The sequence below is a fragment of the Pecten maximus genome, chromosome 15 (genome assembly GCF_902652985.1).
Source record: "Pecten maximus chromosome 15, xPecMax1.1, whole genome shotgun sequence".
NCBI lineage: Eukaryota > Metazoa > Mollusca > Bivalvia > Pectinida > Pectinidae > Pecten > Pecten maximus.
In genome coordinates this window covers 14859691-14880376 of record NC_047029.1, presented here as the reverse complement: position 1 = coordinate 14880376, position 20686 = coordinate 14859691, and the positions used below count along the sequence as shown (strand labels likewise).

General features: G+C 35.1%; 1 protein-coding gene across 6 annotated transcripts in view; it reads left to right on the top strand.

Moving 5' to 3' along the window:
- The window catches only part of LOC117344229, a 126397-nt gene that overhangs the window by 84392 nt on the left and 21319 nt on the right, over positions 1 to 20686 (top strand). For 4 of the 6 annotated variants that reach the window (XM_033906903.1, XM_033906900.1, XM_033906904.1 and 1 more), the window contains exons 2-8: positions 3947 to 4136; positions 6760 to 6795; positions 11490 to 11647; positions 15798 to 15945; positions 18012 to 18148; positions 18380 to 18521; positions 20140 to 20235. In XM_033906903.1, coding sequence (XP_033762794.1) covers positions 3947 to 4136; positions 6760 to 6795; positions 11490 to 11647; positions 15798 to 15945; positions 18012 to 18148; positions 18380 to 18521; positions 20140 to 20235 — 907 coding nt within the window. The remainder of the gene's footprint in view (positions 1 to 3946; positions 4137 to 6759; positions 6796 to 11489; positions 11648 to 15797; positions 15946 to 18011; positions 18149 to 18379; positions 18522 to 20139; positions 20236 to 20686) is intronic. The other 2 variants (XM_033906901.1, XM_033906906.1) reach the window with 1 other exon arrangement.

Genomic DNA, 20686 nt, shown 5'->3' with positions numbered 1-20686 from the left:
ACCAGCAGCTTATATCACTTCGCCACATCCACGTTCTTAGTGAGTTTTATGTATATCACATAAACGATATTCATACAACATAGTAACAAGGAATTTGAGTATTGATAAAGAAAACGTAAAAAAAAAAATTAAATGCTTAATAAAAACTGCAGGAGTTCAAGTTGGGACCTGTCTGTAGTCGTGTCTGCACTATCTAAATGGATCAGCTTGAATTTTCAAGGTTAGACACTCAAAGCCGGGAAGTCGTGGTGCTGTTTAAAAAGTTAATATATTATAAACAATAGATAATACGCTTAGCGGAATATATTTAAGGATGTTTGGATTGGAAACTCTTCTTTCGGTCATCACAGTTACTAGGTAGTGCAGTAATGGTCTTACTTATTTAGAGGTATACTTTAAAACTGATGTGCGGGAAAGTGGATGGCAATCGGTATGGTTTAAAGTTATTTTGGTCCAATGTCCGTGTGTGAGATGAACATGTAGACAGAGAGCCAGTACAATAGTATTGAGATGAAAGTCAACTATTGTATCGGTCTGTTATCACTGTTATTAAGTTCGTCATTCTACGAACCTGTAATGAAGAGCTACACTTGTTCGCCAGCTGACACTGGGATGATAATGTATATCCACAGACACGTGTATATAGTGTATTTGATACATGCTGGAGTTATTTAGAATGCAAAATTTGCACGATTCATATAAGCACGTCTCATTCATCGAAGGAATTTGAAAATAAACAAGAATTTTAATTGTTACAATCACTAAAAAGACAAACTTTACTAATTGGCATGTACCATGTGTAACCGAGTAACCACTTGTTGAAAACATTTTGATTGTTTCAAATACGACTACCGCAAAACGTCGTCAAAACTGTTAATGAATTGATGATGGTAACGACTGGTCACTGTATCAGCCGTATGATGGAGGAGGAGGGGTATACGGCTGTTAGCTATATGTCACTGATTGGTTGGGGAAATATCGGAAGCGGACATGAAGACATGTCGTTTCTAAGAGAAAATATTATACTGAATTGTAACACATGTGATTGTGTTGATGGTAGATTCAATAATGTATTGCTGTTCATTTAGGCCTGTTTACTATTGAGACATAACATTTTCCATATCTACTTTGGTATCTACACACCCAGATATTCGAAAAATTCCTATTTTTTGTTTGGGTTTTTCCTGACCTAGTAGGCGTCACACCCATCCCGATGTGAATCGTTCTCTGACTCGCTTAATTCTCATTGATACTTCTAACAACAGTCTACCCGACTAAAATCGCTAGTTTTTGTCGAACGAGCGTTTGGTGTAGCACTTAACCGGATTCATAGACTACAGCACTGACTTGGGAATGAGCGCTTGGTAAATAATATATGACCCATTCGATTTGGTGCAGTGGTGCGTTTTCCCCGAAGTGAAGCATAAAATTCACCCACCGTTAAATATAATCCGTCGGAACAAATTACCATAAAAGTAGCACTCCTTTTGCATGACTGCATTTGATCGCTCGGTTATATTTTGAAATGGCTTTTCAAGACGAAATTTAAAAATGTTTAGGTAATAATAAGTATGATTAGCAAATCGGTTTCCACTTAGACGTGGTTGAAAAACAAACTACACATACATAGATTCTGTTACTGCTGTGAAATGTTAACGCTGAAGCCATGCTCATTCAGGCAAGCTTTGGTTATAACCGGCAATCTCCTTGGAATTATCGTTACCTGTGGTTCGGCGCGGAGTTGTAGGCGGGAAGGAGATGTCGGCGGGGGAGGGGTTGTAAGCGGGAGGGGTTGTAAGCGGGGGAGGGGTTGTAAGCGGGGGAAGGGTTGGGGAGGGGTTGTAAGCGGGGGAGGGGTTGGGGAGGGGTTGTAAGCGGGGGAAGGGTTGGGGAGGGGTTGTAAGCAGGGGAGGGGTTGAAGGCGGAGGAGGGGTTGTAAGCGGGGGAGGGGTTAGGGAGGGGTTTTAAGGGGGAGGGGTTGTATTCACACAGGGACTAAAACAATTTAGCCGTTTACCACTCGCTGACAATCCATTAGATGACAAAAGGAGTTTTATTCTAATCGACGTTTGCCCGTCGTGCGGTGTGCGTCGTTCGTCAGTAAATAATTTCTAATATCGACTCCTCTCGGTAACCCGAACCAATTCCAATGAAATGTTGCAGAAACCTCTCATGGCCAAAGGTGAACAAAAATCATGATTTATACGGTATCAAGGGGACATAGGGGCGGGGCAAAAAAGTGGGCAAATTGACTGAAATTTCAAAACAAATCTTCTCAAGACCAAAATAAGGTAGAATCAAATACTCTTCATAGAAAGGTGCTTTACTAAAATTGTGAATTCCATGACTCTGGGGCCTGGGATGGTAACAATGTTATGGTAAATTGAGGGAAATCACATTTTAAACCATAAAATGTTGGAATTAATTCTTATTTGGTTAAAATTATCAGTATGAGATGGAAGTTTGAAGGCATGTACATATTGGTTTCACTGACCTCCAGGGGCTGATGGGTAGGGTCAGAAAGGGTCAGATTGACCAAAATATTTCAAAACTCAGGTGACCGTTACGGCTCTTGGGCCTCATGTATTCTCATAAACTTAAACAATATACTTTGCAGAATTACATACATGGTATACATGTGTATATATACTTAGTAAACAAGGACACTACTTAATTATAGCTCTGAATAACGTTCCTGTTAGTGAGATCAAACATCATAAACATATAGGGCTATTCCTCTCCCATGACGGTACTTGGTCTGAACATATAAATTAAATGATTAAAAAAGCATCAAATAAACTAGCCATATTGAGACGTTTCAGACTTAAAATAGATAGGAATTCACTTCAAACCTTATACTTCTCCTTTATCAGGCCCATACTAGAATATGGGGATATCGTCTGGGATAATATTACTATTCAACAGTCTCAATCTCTAGAAAATATTCAACTGGAAGCTGCAAGAATTATAACGGATGGGACCAAACTTACAAGCCATTCTAAATTATATGAAGAAACTGGGTGGGACACTCTACAATATCGCCGTAAAGTGAAGAAAATTGTTCAGGTACACAAAATGATTTTTGACCTCACTCCCCCATACCTTTCTAATTTACTCCCTCAACGCAGAATGGACTTTCATCAATATAACACACGCGATGCTGATAACTTAAATAATGTATTCTGTAAAACGAACTTCTATAAAAACTCTTTTCTCCCTTCTTCTATTGACCTGTGGAACTCACTACCCCCAGATATTAAAAATAGCCCCTCCCTTAGTAACCTGAAAAAATACCTACACAGACACTCACCGACAGTCCCTCCTTATTATAGTTATGGGAAACGTTCTGATCAGGTTCATCATGCTAGATTGAGGATGAATTGCAGCTCTCTAAATGCCCATCTATTTAGTCGTAATCTTATCGACAGCCCTGTATGTTCATGTAGACATGCGTATGAAACCACTGAACACTTTCTATTGTCTTGTCCAAACTATACCATTGTAAGAAACGAATGTTTTGTAGATCTACCAATAGACTACACTTTTGATATGCTCCTATACGGAGATCCAAATCTATCGTTTACAGAGAATGAAAATATTTTCCATTACATCCAACTTTATATTTTAAAAACCAAACGTTTTTTAAATTAATAGTGCCATTTTACGAGTCCCAAGAGGTCACTAGTGCTGTATATTTGCATTATATTACTATGTTTTATTATGTCGTTATGATTACATGTATGTAGTACTTATAGTATATTGGTTAAGTTCCCCAGGTTTACCTACTCCAAAGTTTGCTGTAGGTAGCGGATGATACTAGTTTTCAGAATTCCTTGCTATGTCAAGACGCAAACTTTACCAACCCGGCTTGGAGTCGAATATCTGAGATTGTTTTACACTCTTTTACACTGGCGGGTTTACCAATAACACATTTATTTTATTTTAGATGGGTAATGTTCTCAACTACCGGCGGCCTGACCCACAGGAAGTTGTGGATAGAAAGCATCCCGCCAAAATGAAATTACAGAAACAGCGCCACCGTCTGGTTAGCGAACGTTTGCACGAGAGCGAACGAGAAACTGATCTTAAAAATGGCGTCGGGTCGAACGGATTGAAGGATCAAGTGGACGGAAAAGGTACGTATTTGGCGCAGTTTTATTTACTGAATCATTAATAAGTATACATTTTGTTTTATTGCATATAGCAACAATTACTTAATATTTTTTTAATAATCGGTCAAAACTAACGCTTTATTAGTTCCCTATCGATGAGCCCTTGGGTCAGAGTATACTTTCTCTCCGCCCGTCTTGTACGTATGTACGGGTGCACGTGTGTACGTAACGTCAAAAAATGCATCGTTTTAGCGGTTTCATTCCTTGGGAGATTTTGATTAAACTCCACGTGATGATACATGGCCATACTATCCTGGACAAGTTAGAGTTTCAGGCTTTTCGGATCAAGGTCAAGGTCATACTGTCTTGTTATAATTACAATTTGTTTGTCCTTATGAGGTGAGGGCCTTCTATCCATCCTCGTTTGGAGTTATGTACATAACTTACATTCTTGGCTTTAATGTATAAAATGAATAACAATTGTGCCGATTTTTATGTTTATGCTAGATAGAGGTTTTGAAATTATCATACTGTTTGAATTCGGTCTGTTTGTTCGATGCCAGCTGTGTGTTAATCTAGCGCTTGTCACTTACTTACGGCATCATTGCATGCTTTAAAATGTCTAATTTTGATTCAGTAAAGTAGTTACTCTCTTATTCGTCAATCCTAGGCATTCTCACTACTTATATAACTCTCCCTTGTAGTCCTTGATAGTGTTTGGAAAGATTTTTGTTTCAAATTCATCTATATTTCATTGTTTATACATTATACATGGAAAGATATCTAAAACAAAGTATATATTATACAATACTATTATCTCCCTGACAGTAGCACGTATTTAGGTTAAAGTGGTGTCACGGTAGGTTTGTGTATATAGTGTTAATACTTGTGTGTCTCGGTGGTGTAGTCTACACAGGTGTGTGTGGTAGCTGTGTAGTATATAAACCAGACAATTCGGCAAGATAGTTTGTTAATAGTGACGTGGCTTACAATCCCCAGGTACACGTTTTATATGTACGACTTGATAACCACCGCCGATTCATTAATACACATCAAAGTGACGGGAAGATGTGCAAACATCAAAGGAAGATTCTGTTTATTAATTTTTATAGTAGGAAAATGTAAATAATATGTAGGAGATTAGAGACACTGGGGGTTTATCAGGATGTGTATACTAGTGGATACAGGTTATGTTATATAATTACAAACGACCTCATACATCATATATTTTATTGCAGATAATTATTATTTTATCGTGATTAATCAGGTGCTTGCTACATGATTATTTTACTACAAAACTAAACGATACCAATTGTTTTTTTCATGCATACATTTTAAAATTTAAAATTTAAGTAAGGGACTCCATAAGGGTTTCCATGGATAGAACGCTACTAACAGTGCCCTCACACTAATGTATTACATGTAGAGGCATACTAAAACTGTCACGTTACTTAAATACATACTGTACTATTACAGGTGGATTTAGTAAATTAAATGTCTTTTCGACGCTGTTTGCATCACATGTTTCATCTTGTGTAACAGCAGTATAACAACGTCTTAAAAGATTAGATTAAAATCGAGTTAAAGAAGAAATTATTGTATGTTTCAAGAAAAATGTTCCAGTTTTGAAAAAAATAACATATATATCATTTTACTCGCATTTTACAAATCTTGTGATCTTTGATATGTAAATTGTAATTTATCGTTAATTTACATAATGCTTTTACCTGAAGATGCACAAACACGCCTTTGATTCTCCAGTGACTTTCAGGGACTGTAAAAATCATTGGTGCGTCAATTCCAGGACAAATACACGACGCTGTGTTTATCTACTCCAAGGTCTTGTCTAGATTTGTCAATAATGTTACATATTCCCGTAAAATTACATCAGGCAGCATACGTTGCAATTTATTATCAATTGAAACGGCAAAACATCATGGGATTTTGTCTTCCTGAAAGACGCAATTTAATAAATGGCTTCCCACCTGGTTATTCTAGTGATGTAATCCGGATATTATTTGTTGACGACAACGAGCACTTGACAAAGTGTCTGAATCTAGCTCGACATGGTATAATTTCAATTCAACCAACAGCCAACACGTGTTTGAATTGATAACAGTTGACGTTAGGTATCATGATGTTTACTGACGCCAATGCTATCATATCATTAATACACTGAAATTTCTCACCTCTCAAAACAAGAACTACTTACATTACTGTGAATCATCTATGTTTCGTATGAGGTTTATTTTCGCGTTAATACGCGATGAGAGGCAATCGAAAAGTCCAACCCTTCGTTTATTCGTTTATTTGCAAGGAAATGACACATCTGGATGACTGCCAAACTATCGGTCGCAGAATCCATGACTCTAATAGATCATCATTCGCGAATTAATAGATACATCAGCGTTCACGAAATAAAGTACTCGCGAAATTTAAGTGATTTACGGTATGATACAAAATATCAAGGTCACATATTTGTCTATCTATTGAAACAGTATGGTTTTCAATTTGCTTTCTTTTCGTGTAGGTTCCATACGTGTTTCAGTTTCAGCTATTTCGCAGAGACAAAGATGCTCTAGGCTCGTCATATGTAATTGAATGTTATTTATTTATCTTTTCTTGTGGCTTTTGTCGGATATTCTAGGTTTTTCCACGAGGAAAAAAGTCAACACCACGGCCGGTATGATTCAAACCTTTATAATTTCCAGTCGTCATATCACTTTTCTTCAGTTTGTACTGTTTTTTACTCCCTAAAACATCATTTGTATTAAATCTTTGTCTGAAGATGTTGTCTCCTTGTGTAATTTAATTTAAGATATCCACTATTGGACTAACCCGGAATACTCTCTAAATACAGAAACAATGAAATATTACTAAAGTATCTTACTATTCTCTACGTAGTTTAAACGTGATACTTAAGCATGAGAGGGTTAATTCATATTAATTGAGTTGCAGCTAACATTTTCGTGTTCTGTTGAAGTTATTCAATTCAAGATTTACCAAATAGACCTAATTGATACATAACAACACCTCACCTTATATAACATATGTAAGCCCGTCTTGTATATTTCCATGTTTGTAAGACCTTCTTGTATATTTCCATGTTTGTAAGACCTTCTTGTATATTTCCATGTTTGTAAGACCTTCTTGTATATTTTGATGTTTGTAAGACCTTCTTGTATATTTTGATGTTTGTAAGACCTTCTTGTATATTTTGATGTTTGTAAGACATTCTTGTATATTTTCATGTTTGTTAGACTACCTTGTATACTTTGACATTTATAAGCCCAACTCGTATATTTTCATGTTTGTAAGCCCATCTTCTATATTTTGACATTTGTAAGCCAAACATTACTGACCTAGTAGATGGAACAGCTGGAAGTAGCAGTATAATACAATCTGGTATTCATTAGTTTGTATTTACTGCATCTTTAATTCATTTCATATATCAAGATGCTATTCAGTTTAATTATTTTGTAGAGTTATTTGATGAAGCAATCCCAATTTATGTCCACGAAACCTAGAAGCGACTTTTGTCAAGGGTTTCTTGCAGATTGTTTGCACATTTGAAATAAAACTGCGGTATTGGGTAGATTTATCTTCCCGTGGGCAATCGAATACTTAAAGAACAATTTACCTTGCATCTTATTTTTAAGATGTTGTTACCTACTATAAATGACGCATCTGTAACTAATTAAAGATTATGCTTATTTTATTGTTTTTTCCATTTGATTTTGCGGCATGTATTTATGTATTTTATTCTTTGATGCCTTTTATATCAGGTAGGATCCCGATCACACTGATAATAAAGTGTTTACTAGTTTGTAGCAGTTAAATATACGCGTACATGTAAATAATAGATGACAGAACGGTAAGAGTTAACATGTGTAGCATGGATAATTATGGTCAAAAGATAAACTGTCCCGAGAAATTTCCGGCAGTCCAAGTATCCATCAACTAAAAGCAAAAGTCACAACTCAACATTTGTACTGTAGTTAGTATACCTAATGTAACGTTACTATGTACTGTAGTTAGTATACCTAATGTAACGTTAGTATGTACTGTAGTTAGTATACTTAATGTAACGTTACTATATACTGTAGTTAGTATACCTAATGTAACGTTAGTATGTACTGTAGTTAGTATACCTAATGTAACGTTAGTATGTACTGTAGTTAGTATACCTAATGTAACGTTACTATGTACTGTAGTTAGTATACCTAATGTAACGTTACTATGTACTGTAGTTAGTATACCTAATGTAACGTTACTATATACTGTAGTTAGTATACCTAATGTAACGTTAGTATGTACTGTAGTTAGTATACCTAATGTAACGTTACTATGTACTGTAGTTAGTATACCTAATGTAACGTTACTATGTACTGTAGTTAGTATACCTAATGTAACGTTACTATGTACTGTAGTTAGTATACCTAATGTAACGTTACTATGTACTGTAGTTAGTATACGTAATGTAACGTTACTATGTACTGTAGTTAGTATACCTAATGTAACGTTACTATATACTGTAGTTAGTATACCTAATGTAACGTTAGTATGTACTGTAGTTAGTATACCTAATGTAACGTTACTATGTACTGTAGTTAGTATACGTAATGTAACGTTACTATATACTGTAGTTAGTATACCTAATGTAACGTTACTATGTACTGTAGTTAGTATACGTAATGTAACGTTACTATATACTGTAGTTAGTATACCTAATGTAACGTTACTATGTACTGTAGTTAGTATACCTAATGTAACGTTACTATATACTGTAGTTAGTATACCTAATGTAACGTTACTATGTACTGTAGTTAGTATACCTAATGTAACGTTACTATGTACTGTAGTTAGTATACCTAATGTAACGTTACTATATACTGTAGTTAGTATACCTAATGTAACGTTACTATGTACTGTAGTTAGTATACCTAATGTAACGTTACTATGTACTGTAGTTAGTATACGTAATGTAACGTTACTATGTACTGTAGTTAGTATACGTAATGTAACGTTACTATGTACTGTAGTTAGTATACCTAATGTAACGTTAGTATGTACTGTAGTTAGTATACCTAATGTAACGTTAGTATGTACTGTAGTTAGTATACCTAATGTAACGTTACTATGTACTGTAGTTAGTATACCTAATGTAACGTTACTATAGTATGTACTGTAGTTAGTATACGTAATGTAACGTTACTGTAGTATGTACTGTAGTTAGTATACGTAATGTAACGTTACTATAGTATGTACTGTAGTTAGTATACCTAATGTAACGTTAGTATGTACTGTAGTTAGTATACCTAATGTAACGTTAGTATGTACTGTAGTTAGTATACCTAATGTAACGTTACTATATACTATAGTTAGTATACCTAATGTAACGTTAGTATTTACTGTAGTTAGTATACCTAATGTAACGTTACTATGTACTGTAGTTAGTATACCTAATGTAACGTTACTATGTACTGTAGTTAGTATACCTAATGTAACGTTACTATGTACTGTAGTTAGTATACGTAATGTAACGTTACTATGTACTGTAGTTAGTATACCTAATGTAACGTTAGTATGTCCTGTAGTTAGTATACCTAATGTAACGTTACTATGTACTGTAGTTAGTATACCTAATGTAACGTTAGTATTTACTGTAGTTAGTATACCTAATGTAACGTTACTATGTACTGTAGTTAGTATACCTAATGTAACGTTACTATGTACTGTAGTTAGTATACCTAATGTAACGTTACTATGTACTGTAGTTAGTATACCTAATGTAACGTTACTATGTACTGTAGTTAGTATACGTAATGTAACGTTACTATAGTATGTACTGTAGTTAGTATACCTAATGTAACGTTACTATGTACTGTAGTTAGTATACCTAATGTAACGTTACTATGTACTGTAGTTAGTATACCTAATGTAACGTTACTATGTACTGTAGTTAGTATACCTAATGTAACGTTACTATGTACTGTAGTTAGTATACCTAATGTAACGTTAGTATGTACTGTAGTTAGTATACGTAATGTAACGTTACTATGTACTGTAGTTAGTATACGTAATGTAACGTTACTATGTACTGTAGTTAGTATACCTAATGTAACGTTACTATGTACTGTAGTTAGTATACCTAATGTAACGTTACTATGTACTGTGGTTAGTATACGTAATGTAACGTTACTATGTACTGTAGTTAGTATACGTAATGTAACGTTACTATGTACTGTAGTTAGTATACCTAATGTAACGTTAGTATGTACTGTAGTTAGTATACCTAATGTAACGTTACTATGTACTGTAGTTAGTATACCTAATGTAACGTTACTATGTACTGTAGTTAGTATACCTAATGTAACGTTAGTATGTACTGTAGTTAGTATACCTAATGGAACGTTAGTATTTACTGTAGTTAGTATACCTAATGTAACGTTACTATGTACTGTAGTTAGTATACCTAATGTAACGTTACTATGTACTGTAGTTAGTATACCTAATGTAACGTTACTATGTACTGTAGTTAGTATACCTAATGTAACGTTACTATGTACTGTAGTTAGTATACGTAATGTAACGTTACTATAGTATGTACTGTAGTTAGTATACCTAATGTAACGTTACTATGTACTGTAGTTAGTATACCTAATGTAACGTTACTATGTACTGTAGTTAGTATACCTAATGTAACGTTACTATGTACTGTAGTTAGTATACCTAATGTAACGTTACTATGTACTGTAGTTAGTATACCTAATGTAACGTTAGTATGTACTGTAGTTAGTATACCTAATGTAACGTTACTATGTACTGTAGTTAGTATACTACAATGTAGCGTTAGTATGTACTGTATATTCTGTCATTCGCGTGAAATATACGTTATATTAAACCGGAAATCATTCAATATCCTTTATATATGCATCACGTATATCAGCATATCTATCAAAGTTGAGTATGTAGGATTCGAACGGTTAATATTTTTCATATATACTAGTATCATCAAATTTGTACTGATACATGTTTTGTTAAAAAGACAATGTAACTACCATGTTAGTCACTTTTATTAAGAAATTCATGTGTCATATACTTTCTGAAATGTTATTACACATGAAATGTGTTAAAAGTCTATGTTAATGTATATGAGGGAAAGCTATGTTAGAATATATAGTGTAGAGATAATTGTAGGCTCTAAATTTATGTTAATTCTTTTATTGGATTGCAGAAAAGATTTAATTGATAAACCATAACTTGATTTACTAGGAAATGCTGCAATTGGTTTAACACTAGACATTGTGGACATTTAAAAAAAACTGAAAAATACACAAATAACTCGTATTACATTTATTTTTGATTTTATTTCAGTAAACAAACGAAAGCAATATCACAAAATGCCCTCAATACTTAATGACTTGGAAGTTACTGCCATGAAGGTGGATATACGAGATCATGAATATCCGTTCGAGAACTTGGTATTCGAGGGAGGTGGTAACAAGGGGCTCGCCTACTGTGGTGCCGTCAGGGTAAGTAAGAAACAAATCTGAGTACTGTCAAGTTAGTTCGTGATTTATCTTTTTAAAAAAATCACCATTTTTATATTTAGCTCAGCTGGCCCGAAGGGTCATAACGCGGCGTCCGTGTCTGTTGTCCGTCAACATTTACTTTAAATCGCTACTATTGTAGTTATAAAGTACTGAATAGATTTAAACCGAAGGTCAGAAACATCTCTTGGGGAAGATGAACAGCCATGGGCCAAGACGGATGAGGTCCAGTGGGGAAATAGGCCTTTAAAGGTACCTAACATGAAGTATTTTAAACGTCCCTCAAATAAAACGCAACCTACTATCAGCGTCACAGGGGTCAAATATGTAAAAATAAAATTTTCATTTCCTTACTTTATTGGACAAATTTTGGGCAAATTACATGATTAAAACTTTCATCTCACAATTACAGACAATGGATATTAGAAAATATTAAGACCACTTTTCCAATACGAGCATTGAGCTTGTACACCTTGGAACGTTAATTAGATCTTGCAAACCAGCTATAATTTAGTTTATACACCTTAAAACGTTCAATAGATCTGGAATACTAGCTATTATTGAGTTTATACACCTTAGAACGCTAAATAGCTCTAGAATGTCAGCTTTAATTGAGCTTGTACACTTTAGAACGTTAAATGTCTATAGAAAACAGCTAATTTATCAAATCGTTCAACCATGTTGAAATCAGCTGTTAGATTAGTTTGTTTAGCTGGTACCGATAGGAACTAAGGACCTTATAAACCGCGGCTTCAGAGATTTAAACGTTTCCTCATTGGACAGTTCGTTGTTGTGCACGTATGTCCGGCTGTTTACAGGGGTTCCCCACGTAGGGAGAATCTGAACTTGCAGTATTTGCTTGAATTACGATATTCGTGTGATTTGAATGCAAAATAAAATGATTGCGTAAACCGATAGTTGATTAGTTACTAGGAAGCTTCCTCCAGGTTAGGGAAAAAACAAAACATATTGTTGCTCATTCGAAACAAGTTAGACCAAGATGACGAACATTCCTGACTTCAACCTTGCTACGGCTTGGATAATCCGAGTACGCATGCGTGACAATATTTTCTAAACGACACATAGGCCTAGCGGGCCCCTGCTAGATGTTAAGACGCCATATTGTAAAGTATAGTCCGTTAAGACGCCATATTGTAAAGTATAGTCCGTTAAGACGCCATATTGTGAGGTATAGTCCGTTAAGACGCCATATTGTAAAGTATAGTCCGTTAAGACGCCATATTGTGAGGTATAGTCCGTTAAGACGCCATATTGTGAGGTATAGTCCGTTAAGACGCCATATTGTGAGGTATTGTCCGTTAAGACGCCGTATTGTGATGTATAGTCAGTTAAGACGCCATATTGTGAGATATAGTCAGTTAAGACGCCATATTGTGAGTTATATAACGTTAAGACGCCATATTGTGAGGTATAGTCAGTTAAGACGCCATATTGTGAGTTATAGTCAGTTAAGACGCCATATTGTGAGGTACAGTCAGTTAAGACGCCATATTGTGAGGTATAGTCAGTTAAGACGCCATATTGTGAGGTACAGTCAGTTAAGACGCCATATTGTGAGGTATGGTCAGTTAAGACGCCGTATTGTGATGTATAGTCAGTTAAGACGCCATATTGTGAGATATAGTCAGTTAAGACGCCATATTGTGAGGTATATAACGTTAAGATGCCATATTGTGAAGTATATAACGTTAAGATGCCATATTGTGAGGTTTAGTCAGTTAAGATGCCATATTGTGAGGTTTAGTCAGTTAAGATGCCATATTGTGAGGTTTAGTCAGTTAAGACGCCATATTGTGAGTTATAGTCCGTTAAGACGCCATATTGTGAGGTTTAGTCAGTTAAGACGCCATATTGTGAGTTATAGTCCGTTAAGACGCCATATTGTGATGTATATTCCGTTAAGACGCCATATTGTGAGGTTTAGTCAGTTAAGATGCCATATTGTGAGTTATAGTCAGTTAAGACGCCATATTGTGAGTTATAGTCCGTTAAGACGCCATATTGTGAGGTTTAGTCAGTTAAGATGCCATATTGTGAGTTTTAGTCAGTTAAGACGCCATATTGTGAGGTTTAGTCAGTTAAGATGCCATATTGTGAGGTATAGTCCGTTAAGACGCCATATTGTGAAGTATATAAGGTTAAGACGCCATATTGTGAAGTATATAAGGTTAAGATGCCATATTGTGAGTTATAGTCCGTTAAGACGCCATATTGTGAGTTATAGTCCGTTAAGACGCTATATTGTGAAGTATATAACGTTAAGATGCCATATTGTGAGTTATAGTCAGTTAAGATGCCATATTGTGAGGTATAGTCAGTTAAGATGCCATATTGTGAGGTATAGTCAGTTAAGATGCCGTATTGTGAGATATAGTCCGTTAAGACGCCATATTGTGAGTTATAGTACGTTAAGATGCCGTATTGTGAAGTATATAACGTTAAGACGCCATATTGTGAGTTATAGTCAGTTAAGACGCCATATTGTGAGGTATAGTCCGTTAAGACGCCATATTGTGAAGTATATAAGGTTAAGATGCCATATTGTCAGTTATAGTCCGTTAAGACGCCATATTGTGAGTTATAGTCAGTTAAGATGCCATATTGTGAGTTATTGTCAGTTAAGACGCCATATTGTGAGGTATATAACGTTAAGACGCCATATTGTGAGTTATATAACCTTAAGACGCCATATTGTGAGATATAGTCAGTTAAGACGCCATATTGTGAGGTATAGTCAGTTAAGATGCCATATTGTGAAGTATATAACGTTAAGATGCTATATTGTGAGGTATAGTCAGTTAAGATGCTATATTGTGAGGTATAGTCAGTTAAGATGCCATATTGTGAAGTATATAACGTTAAGATGCTATATTGTGAGGTATAGTCAGTTAAGACGCCATATTGTGAGGTATAGTCAGTTAAGATGCTATATTGTGAGGTATAGTCAGTTAAGACGCCATATTGTGAGGTATATAACGTTAAGATGCCATATTGTGAGTTATAGTCAGTTAAGATGCCATATTGTGAAGTATGTAAATGCTAAATGTATGAATAGGAAGTGTTGATTTCATAATAATGCTTTGATTAAATGTCTATATTTGATCAGTTGTTTTTCGGATTGTCTTAGCTCTATCGTTCAGGCTAAAAGGACAATAGACCGTATTACAATAATTTTGAATCATGTAATACTAATAGGGAAATAAAAATAGGGTTGACCTTTTTCTTGGTCTGTTAAATGTATTATCTAAATTATTGGCATGTGTCAAATTAGTTCTAGTAAATGATTCTGGAATACCGGCTATAATTTGGGTGAATTACCAAATCATCGAAAAATAGCTGCTGTCAAACCGTCTAGAAATAATTGTCATTACATAATGTGTAGCTGGTTAGGATAGGAACTATGTTAGTCCTAGCATATACTGTCACAAGTGTACAGGCACACTGTCAATAAGTACAAGTGTAATCACATACGTTACATAATTGTTGGTTAATACTACATTGAATATAACTATTATAACTGTATGCCACAAGTTTAACAGATAAACAGATGAAAGTATATATACTGTATAGTTTGTAATTTTCGCGCTGGATTTAATTTCGCTATATTAGCAGTAATTATACATAACGCGAAAATAAATACCCGGCAATGTGTATATTGATACAGACAAAGGTATAGAGGTGTTCATTACAGAACGATCTTGCGTTTAATTTGATCCCCGCGAACTACTTCCCACTTGGACAACCGCGGAATATCAACCCCGTGAAATTCCACATAAACACAGTAATACGTATCAACCAAATTTGGATAGGAACGACCCTTGTTATTCTAACTGGGAAACAAAGCCTCTTTAGTAATTGTTTGAAAACAAAGGTTGATATTGTTTTTTCACTATTTCGAATTGAAATGTCCAACCTATTTTGACAAATCGCCCCGGGGAATTTGAAATAAACTGGATATTAAAATCTCACTAAGTGCAGTATGAACTTCACTACTCCGTAACAGTTCCCTATATATACTTAGCGAATGTAGTGTTACTTTTTTTGTCTGGGCTTGGTGATGGAAATATACGTAAACTTCGTACAAATACTTGTGGTTGTATGTTTTTCACAGGTCCTAGAAGAAATAGGAGCCTTCTCAAAGATCAAACGTTTATCTGGGGCTAGTGCTGGCGCCATGACAGCTGCTCTCCTTGCCGTTGGATACAATTCGTATGAAATAGAGGAGTTCTTGAGTCAAGACCTGTCGCACTATTTCCTAGGTAATAAAATATGTTATATATATATTTACCAGAAACGTTTCGTTTTCTTTACCCAAGGTGGTAGATTTCTATCACTTACCTGTTGTTGCTGGTCCTTTAAATATAGATAAAAATAAAACAAAACGGTATTTTTGTGCTAAGGATGTACTTTTATCTAATGTACCTGTCACTTGTCATTGAATATAGAAGTATAAAATGAAACATATTCTCTGATAGAATAATTACGGAATCTTGATTCATATATCACATCGCAGTAATCCCTTAACTCGGGTATGATAAATATCACTTACAGATGAAAGAGCCTATCTTTTGTTATTGTGTTACACGTCAATGAAATTACGAACCCACAGTATGACATCCCTATGAATATAATTATGGAAATTGTCACAGTACATATTATGTTCTAGAATGACAATGTTAGTTGTAGTAGATTTCGTTGTCATCCTGAATGAAAACCAAATCGAATTACGTTATAGACAAACTCGGTTATAAAGTATCGTCTTTTTAGGTCTTCTGGGTATTCCTTATGTCAGTTAGAGCAGCCATATTGCATATATATGTTTAAAAACTGTTAAGAGGTCAAAATGTTTATTTGTGATGTGTGTGGCTTTAACTTTGAGATCAGACAAGAAAGAATGGAGATCATGATTACTTTATTGGGGAAGCAAGTCAGTTGTCGTCCATCCAATATGTAGTAGACACCAGAGAAAGCCATTTCGAAGGGGAGGAACAACTTTCTGTCGCCTTTTCAGATAAACATGTATTGGGGTACAGCATGGCATGCCTTATCGTTGACTTTACAATGTCCACTGGACTGAGGTCATCATATCAACCACATACGACATGCAGTCTCCCAACATTTAGTGAACATGTATTGAACTACGCTTGGCATATCGTTTCCCGACATGCAGTCTCCCAACATTTAGTGAACATGTATTGAACTACGCTTGGCATATCGTTTCCCCACTCCTGCACAATGTTTATGAAATATTGCAGAGAATCGTTTATCGTTTTGGAGAAAGTAAAATATCCCATACATTTTAACAAGGAAGTGAAGATTTAGGAAATCGCGATGTGTTTTAATTAGGCATTGTCTCGTGACAGAAACACATTAACTAGGAAATCTGGTCGCCTTTTCCTGTCGGGAATATCTTAGATTACACATTTTACTTCCCCCCAAGGAAATCATACTGTCTGTATATGTCTCATCACATACAATGGACAGTTCATGGGTGAAATGTGGTTTTCTTTTTGCCCTCATTAGTCGCAATGCCCAGGAAGCCACACTATAAAACACAAAGACATGATTTCTAATGTGTTGATGCATATATATGTATGTATATGTGATATATCCATTTGTCTTTTTTAAGAACAACATTATGTGTAACATGTTTATAATGCGTAAGGAATTTTATGTTTATTGTGTAACTATTTAATAACGGCTATTATGTATATGTGATTTGTATATTACTCAGTCACAGTCTTTATATTATTTTTCATAAAAGATGAAGACTAGGATGTTTTCCTGCCTGTGATCCATACCTTCCATAATTCGGAACATAAATTTAACTTTCCTTGCGGCTTTGTTCCCAATCCCAACGTTTAGCTTCATGACTTCATTCGAAAACCTGAGAAACTGGGCGAACACAATTATGATAATTTGCTACCTGCTGATTAGAAGGTTTTACTAACTTATCGTATTGAAACCGTCTTAAAGTTCCTGGCCTGTTGATAATTTGTTAACAGAGTTTAAAACATAAAATAGTTCGAGGATTTTTTTTTTTTTTTTTTGTATTTTTACTGCTCCATATGATTCATGGAGTTCTGCCGTAAATCAATACATAAACGAGACATCAGGATTTATTTGAGATTGTCACATCATATTACACAACAATCTTATTACATTGATCTTGATATATACAAATAATTTTTAAAGTCATCTGAATCATCGAATTAACCTCTTAGGATCTGATAGAAATATGGCATGACCAAATATATTACATGTATGTCACAAAATTCCTTTGTCTATTTATTTGAAATCTTATGAGTATAACTGCTGTTTTCAGATGCATCCTTTGGATATTTTAGTCTGTTACCAAACTTGGTGAGAGGCTATGGATGGAACCCGGGAAATCGAATTTACGAATGGTTCGGTACCGTTATAAAGAAGAAAACAAACGACCCAGACATAACATTCGGAGAGGTACATTATACACTTCATTTTACAAGTTCATGTTAAGTTTGCGGTGACAAATGTAGGTAACAGACGTGAAAGAAGTAATTCTAACAGTGTGGACATGAACAATGTCAAATTTTCGAGGCAATCCGCCCCTTTATCAACTTAAATGTCTGATCACATTCTTCACCTGTAACAAATATGTCTGGCAACATTTTTCATCTGTAGCGATTTTTTATTTCTTATTTCTGATTTCAGCTTTATCGTGACAAAAGGTTTAATAAGGAGCTATGCGTTGTTGTAACGAACCTGAACCACATGTCGGAGGAATATTGCCATCCCAAAACTACCCCGGATATGCCAATACGATTAGCAGTGCGCATGTCCATGTCGATACCGGGTAATCTAATTAAATCTCCTTTTCTCTTTTTACATTGATTGTGAAGGCGTATGTCATCATTATTATTATGTATTAAAGTAGATCATCATAATCCAAATAATAATGAATTCGTCATAAACTTGATTTTAAAATATGAAAAGATATGAAATGTTTGCATTAGACCTTGATTTTTGTTGTGGGTTTTTTATGACCAGTCAATATGAGTTTTTGGTCAAATGTTCGCCCCTAATGACAAGCTTTGTCTCGATTTTTTCAGTTATTTCGATGCTTTCATAACGGAATATATTTAGTTATTTTTGCTGATACGGAAGGCTGCTTTTAACAACAATTTTAGTTTTTTGTCATTTTTTTTATAAAGCTTAGGGACATTTTGTATTTTACTCCGTTTCTTATTACATTGTATTATTTCGTCATCTTTTCTCCGCCGCCGATGTTTCCAAGATGTTTCTCAAAACCCGAAGGCCGGAATAAAAAGACATTTTACCAGAGTGTTTGTGTATGGCCGGCGATGCTAAGAATATTTTCCTTTTCCGATCGTGTTCCGAGCGGTCAGCCGGGCCGGGACCTCAGATTGGTCAAAATTAAGATATTGTCCGATTTGGATGATATATGTAATAGGTGAGGCATGACCTCCAAAAACAGTGTTCGATATCCAACTACTTTATTGATGACTGCAGGGGTCGTTTGGAGGAGAAACATGTATGTAATGGTGTTCGTTGAAATTAGTATGTGTTATCTAATAGAATCATCCACCATCTAGCATCAACCGTAACTAAAGCGAGAGTCTTTGAAGAGTTAGTGTCGTCTGCAAAGATCAAGGATGCTAAATATATTTATCTTCGCCCTGTAATCTGTGTAGCATTTCACTAGAATATATTTATTTCCCTTTTACGACTGACAAAGCAAGTACGACTCGTTTGTGATTGATATACCTGTATGACTGCGCCGTTTAACATTTCGTGAAAAAACTTAGGCTTCTAACCTTACAATTAAACATACCGAACATTAGTAAAAGACAAATAAAAATGAACATAATAAGATATGTGAAGGGAATTTAATCCAGTTAGCTGATCAAGTCATATAAAAAGTCGAGACATTTTCAGAAACAGTACGAGACTGGGAATCGATGATCAAAAAGGCGAGACTTTTTCAGAAACAGTACGAGACAATGATGACAAAAAGGCGAGACATTTTCAGAAACAGTACGAGACAAGGAATCGATGATTGAATTTGATTTACAGATCTGATCTGCACTATTGCCATACATGATGTCGTTACTAAACCATGTGGTGTTTATGGTACTGTAAACTGCCATGTTTACATCGATACAATGTTAATAGATTGATACATTGATTGGCTTGGACAACAAAGTATACGGAAACACACAAGACAATCATAACTCGATAATTGAAAGCTTGGAATTTCCTAAAATAGATTTATTAAAAGTTCCTACTACTTCTTGTTAATTGTATATCCTTAATTGGCGTATTTGGCGGTGATTTCCACGTGTGTTATCATCTGGTATATGATTGGTGCTCCACACGTCCATTTATATTTATATTGTGTATATAATGTTATGCTTCATACTGATAATGGTATTGTTTTCTTTTAATGGCAGGTATGTTCCAGGCCACGCAGTACACGGTGAATGGTGAAACTAATTTATACGTAGATGGAGGAGTTCTTTGTAATTATCCGGTCCATTGCTTTGACGGTAAGTCATACTTCCACAATGCAGCTAACTCTATTCACTTCCTTTAATGCTGGAAACTGAAATGAACAGCAGAGAAGCAATTGCTTGTTTATATGAATACCCGTGTCTTCAGGAAAATGGTTTTAGTTTGACAAACTCATGATGCATTCATCTGTCAAATCAACGTTATAATGACGAGACTTCCATTTGTACTGTGTATGTACCTTATATGGAGTACTTGGTATGTACTTAAGAACATTCCTGACTACAGCATGCATGCCACGGCAGCAGTTTGAAGTCAGTCGACACAAACTCCTAATTAGATTTCTTTCAATCATGTTCTCTCTGTGGACGTGTCAGCTGTTTATAGTGTTCTTCGCGATGCGCTGTTTTTATTCGAAACTAGCAAAAGGTCATGGACGAACCTTGCACTGAATATTAACCATATAACTCTAGTCAAATACTAGTATTC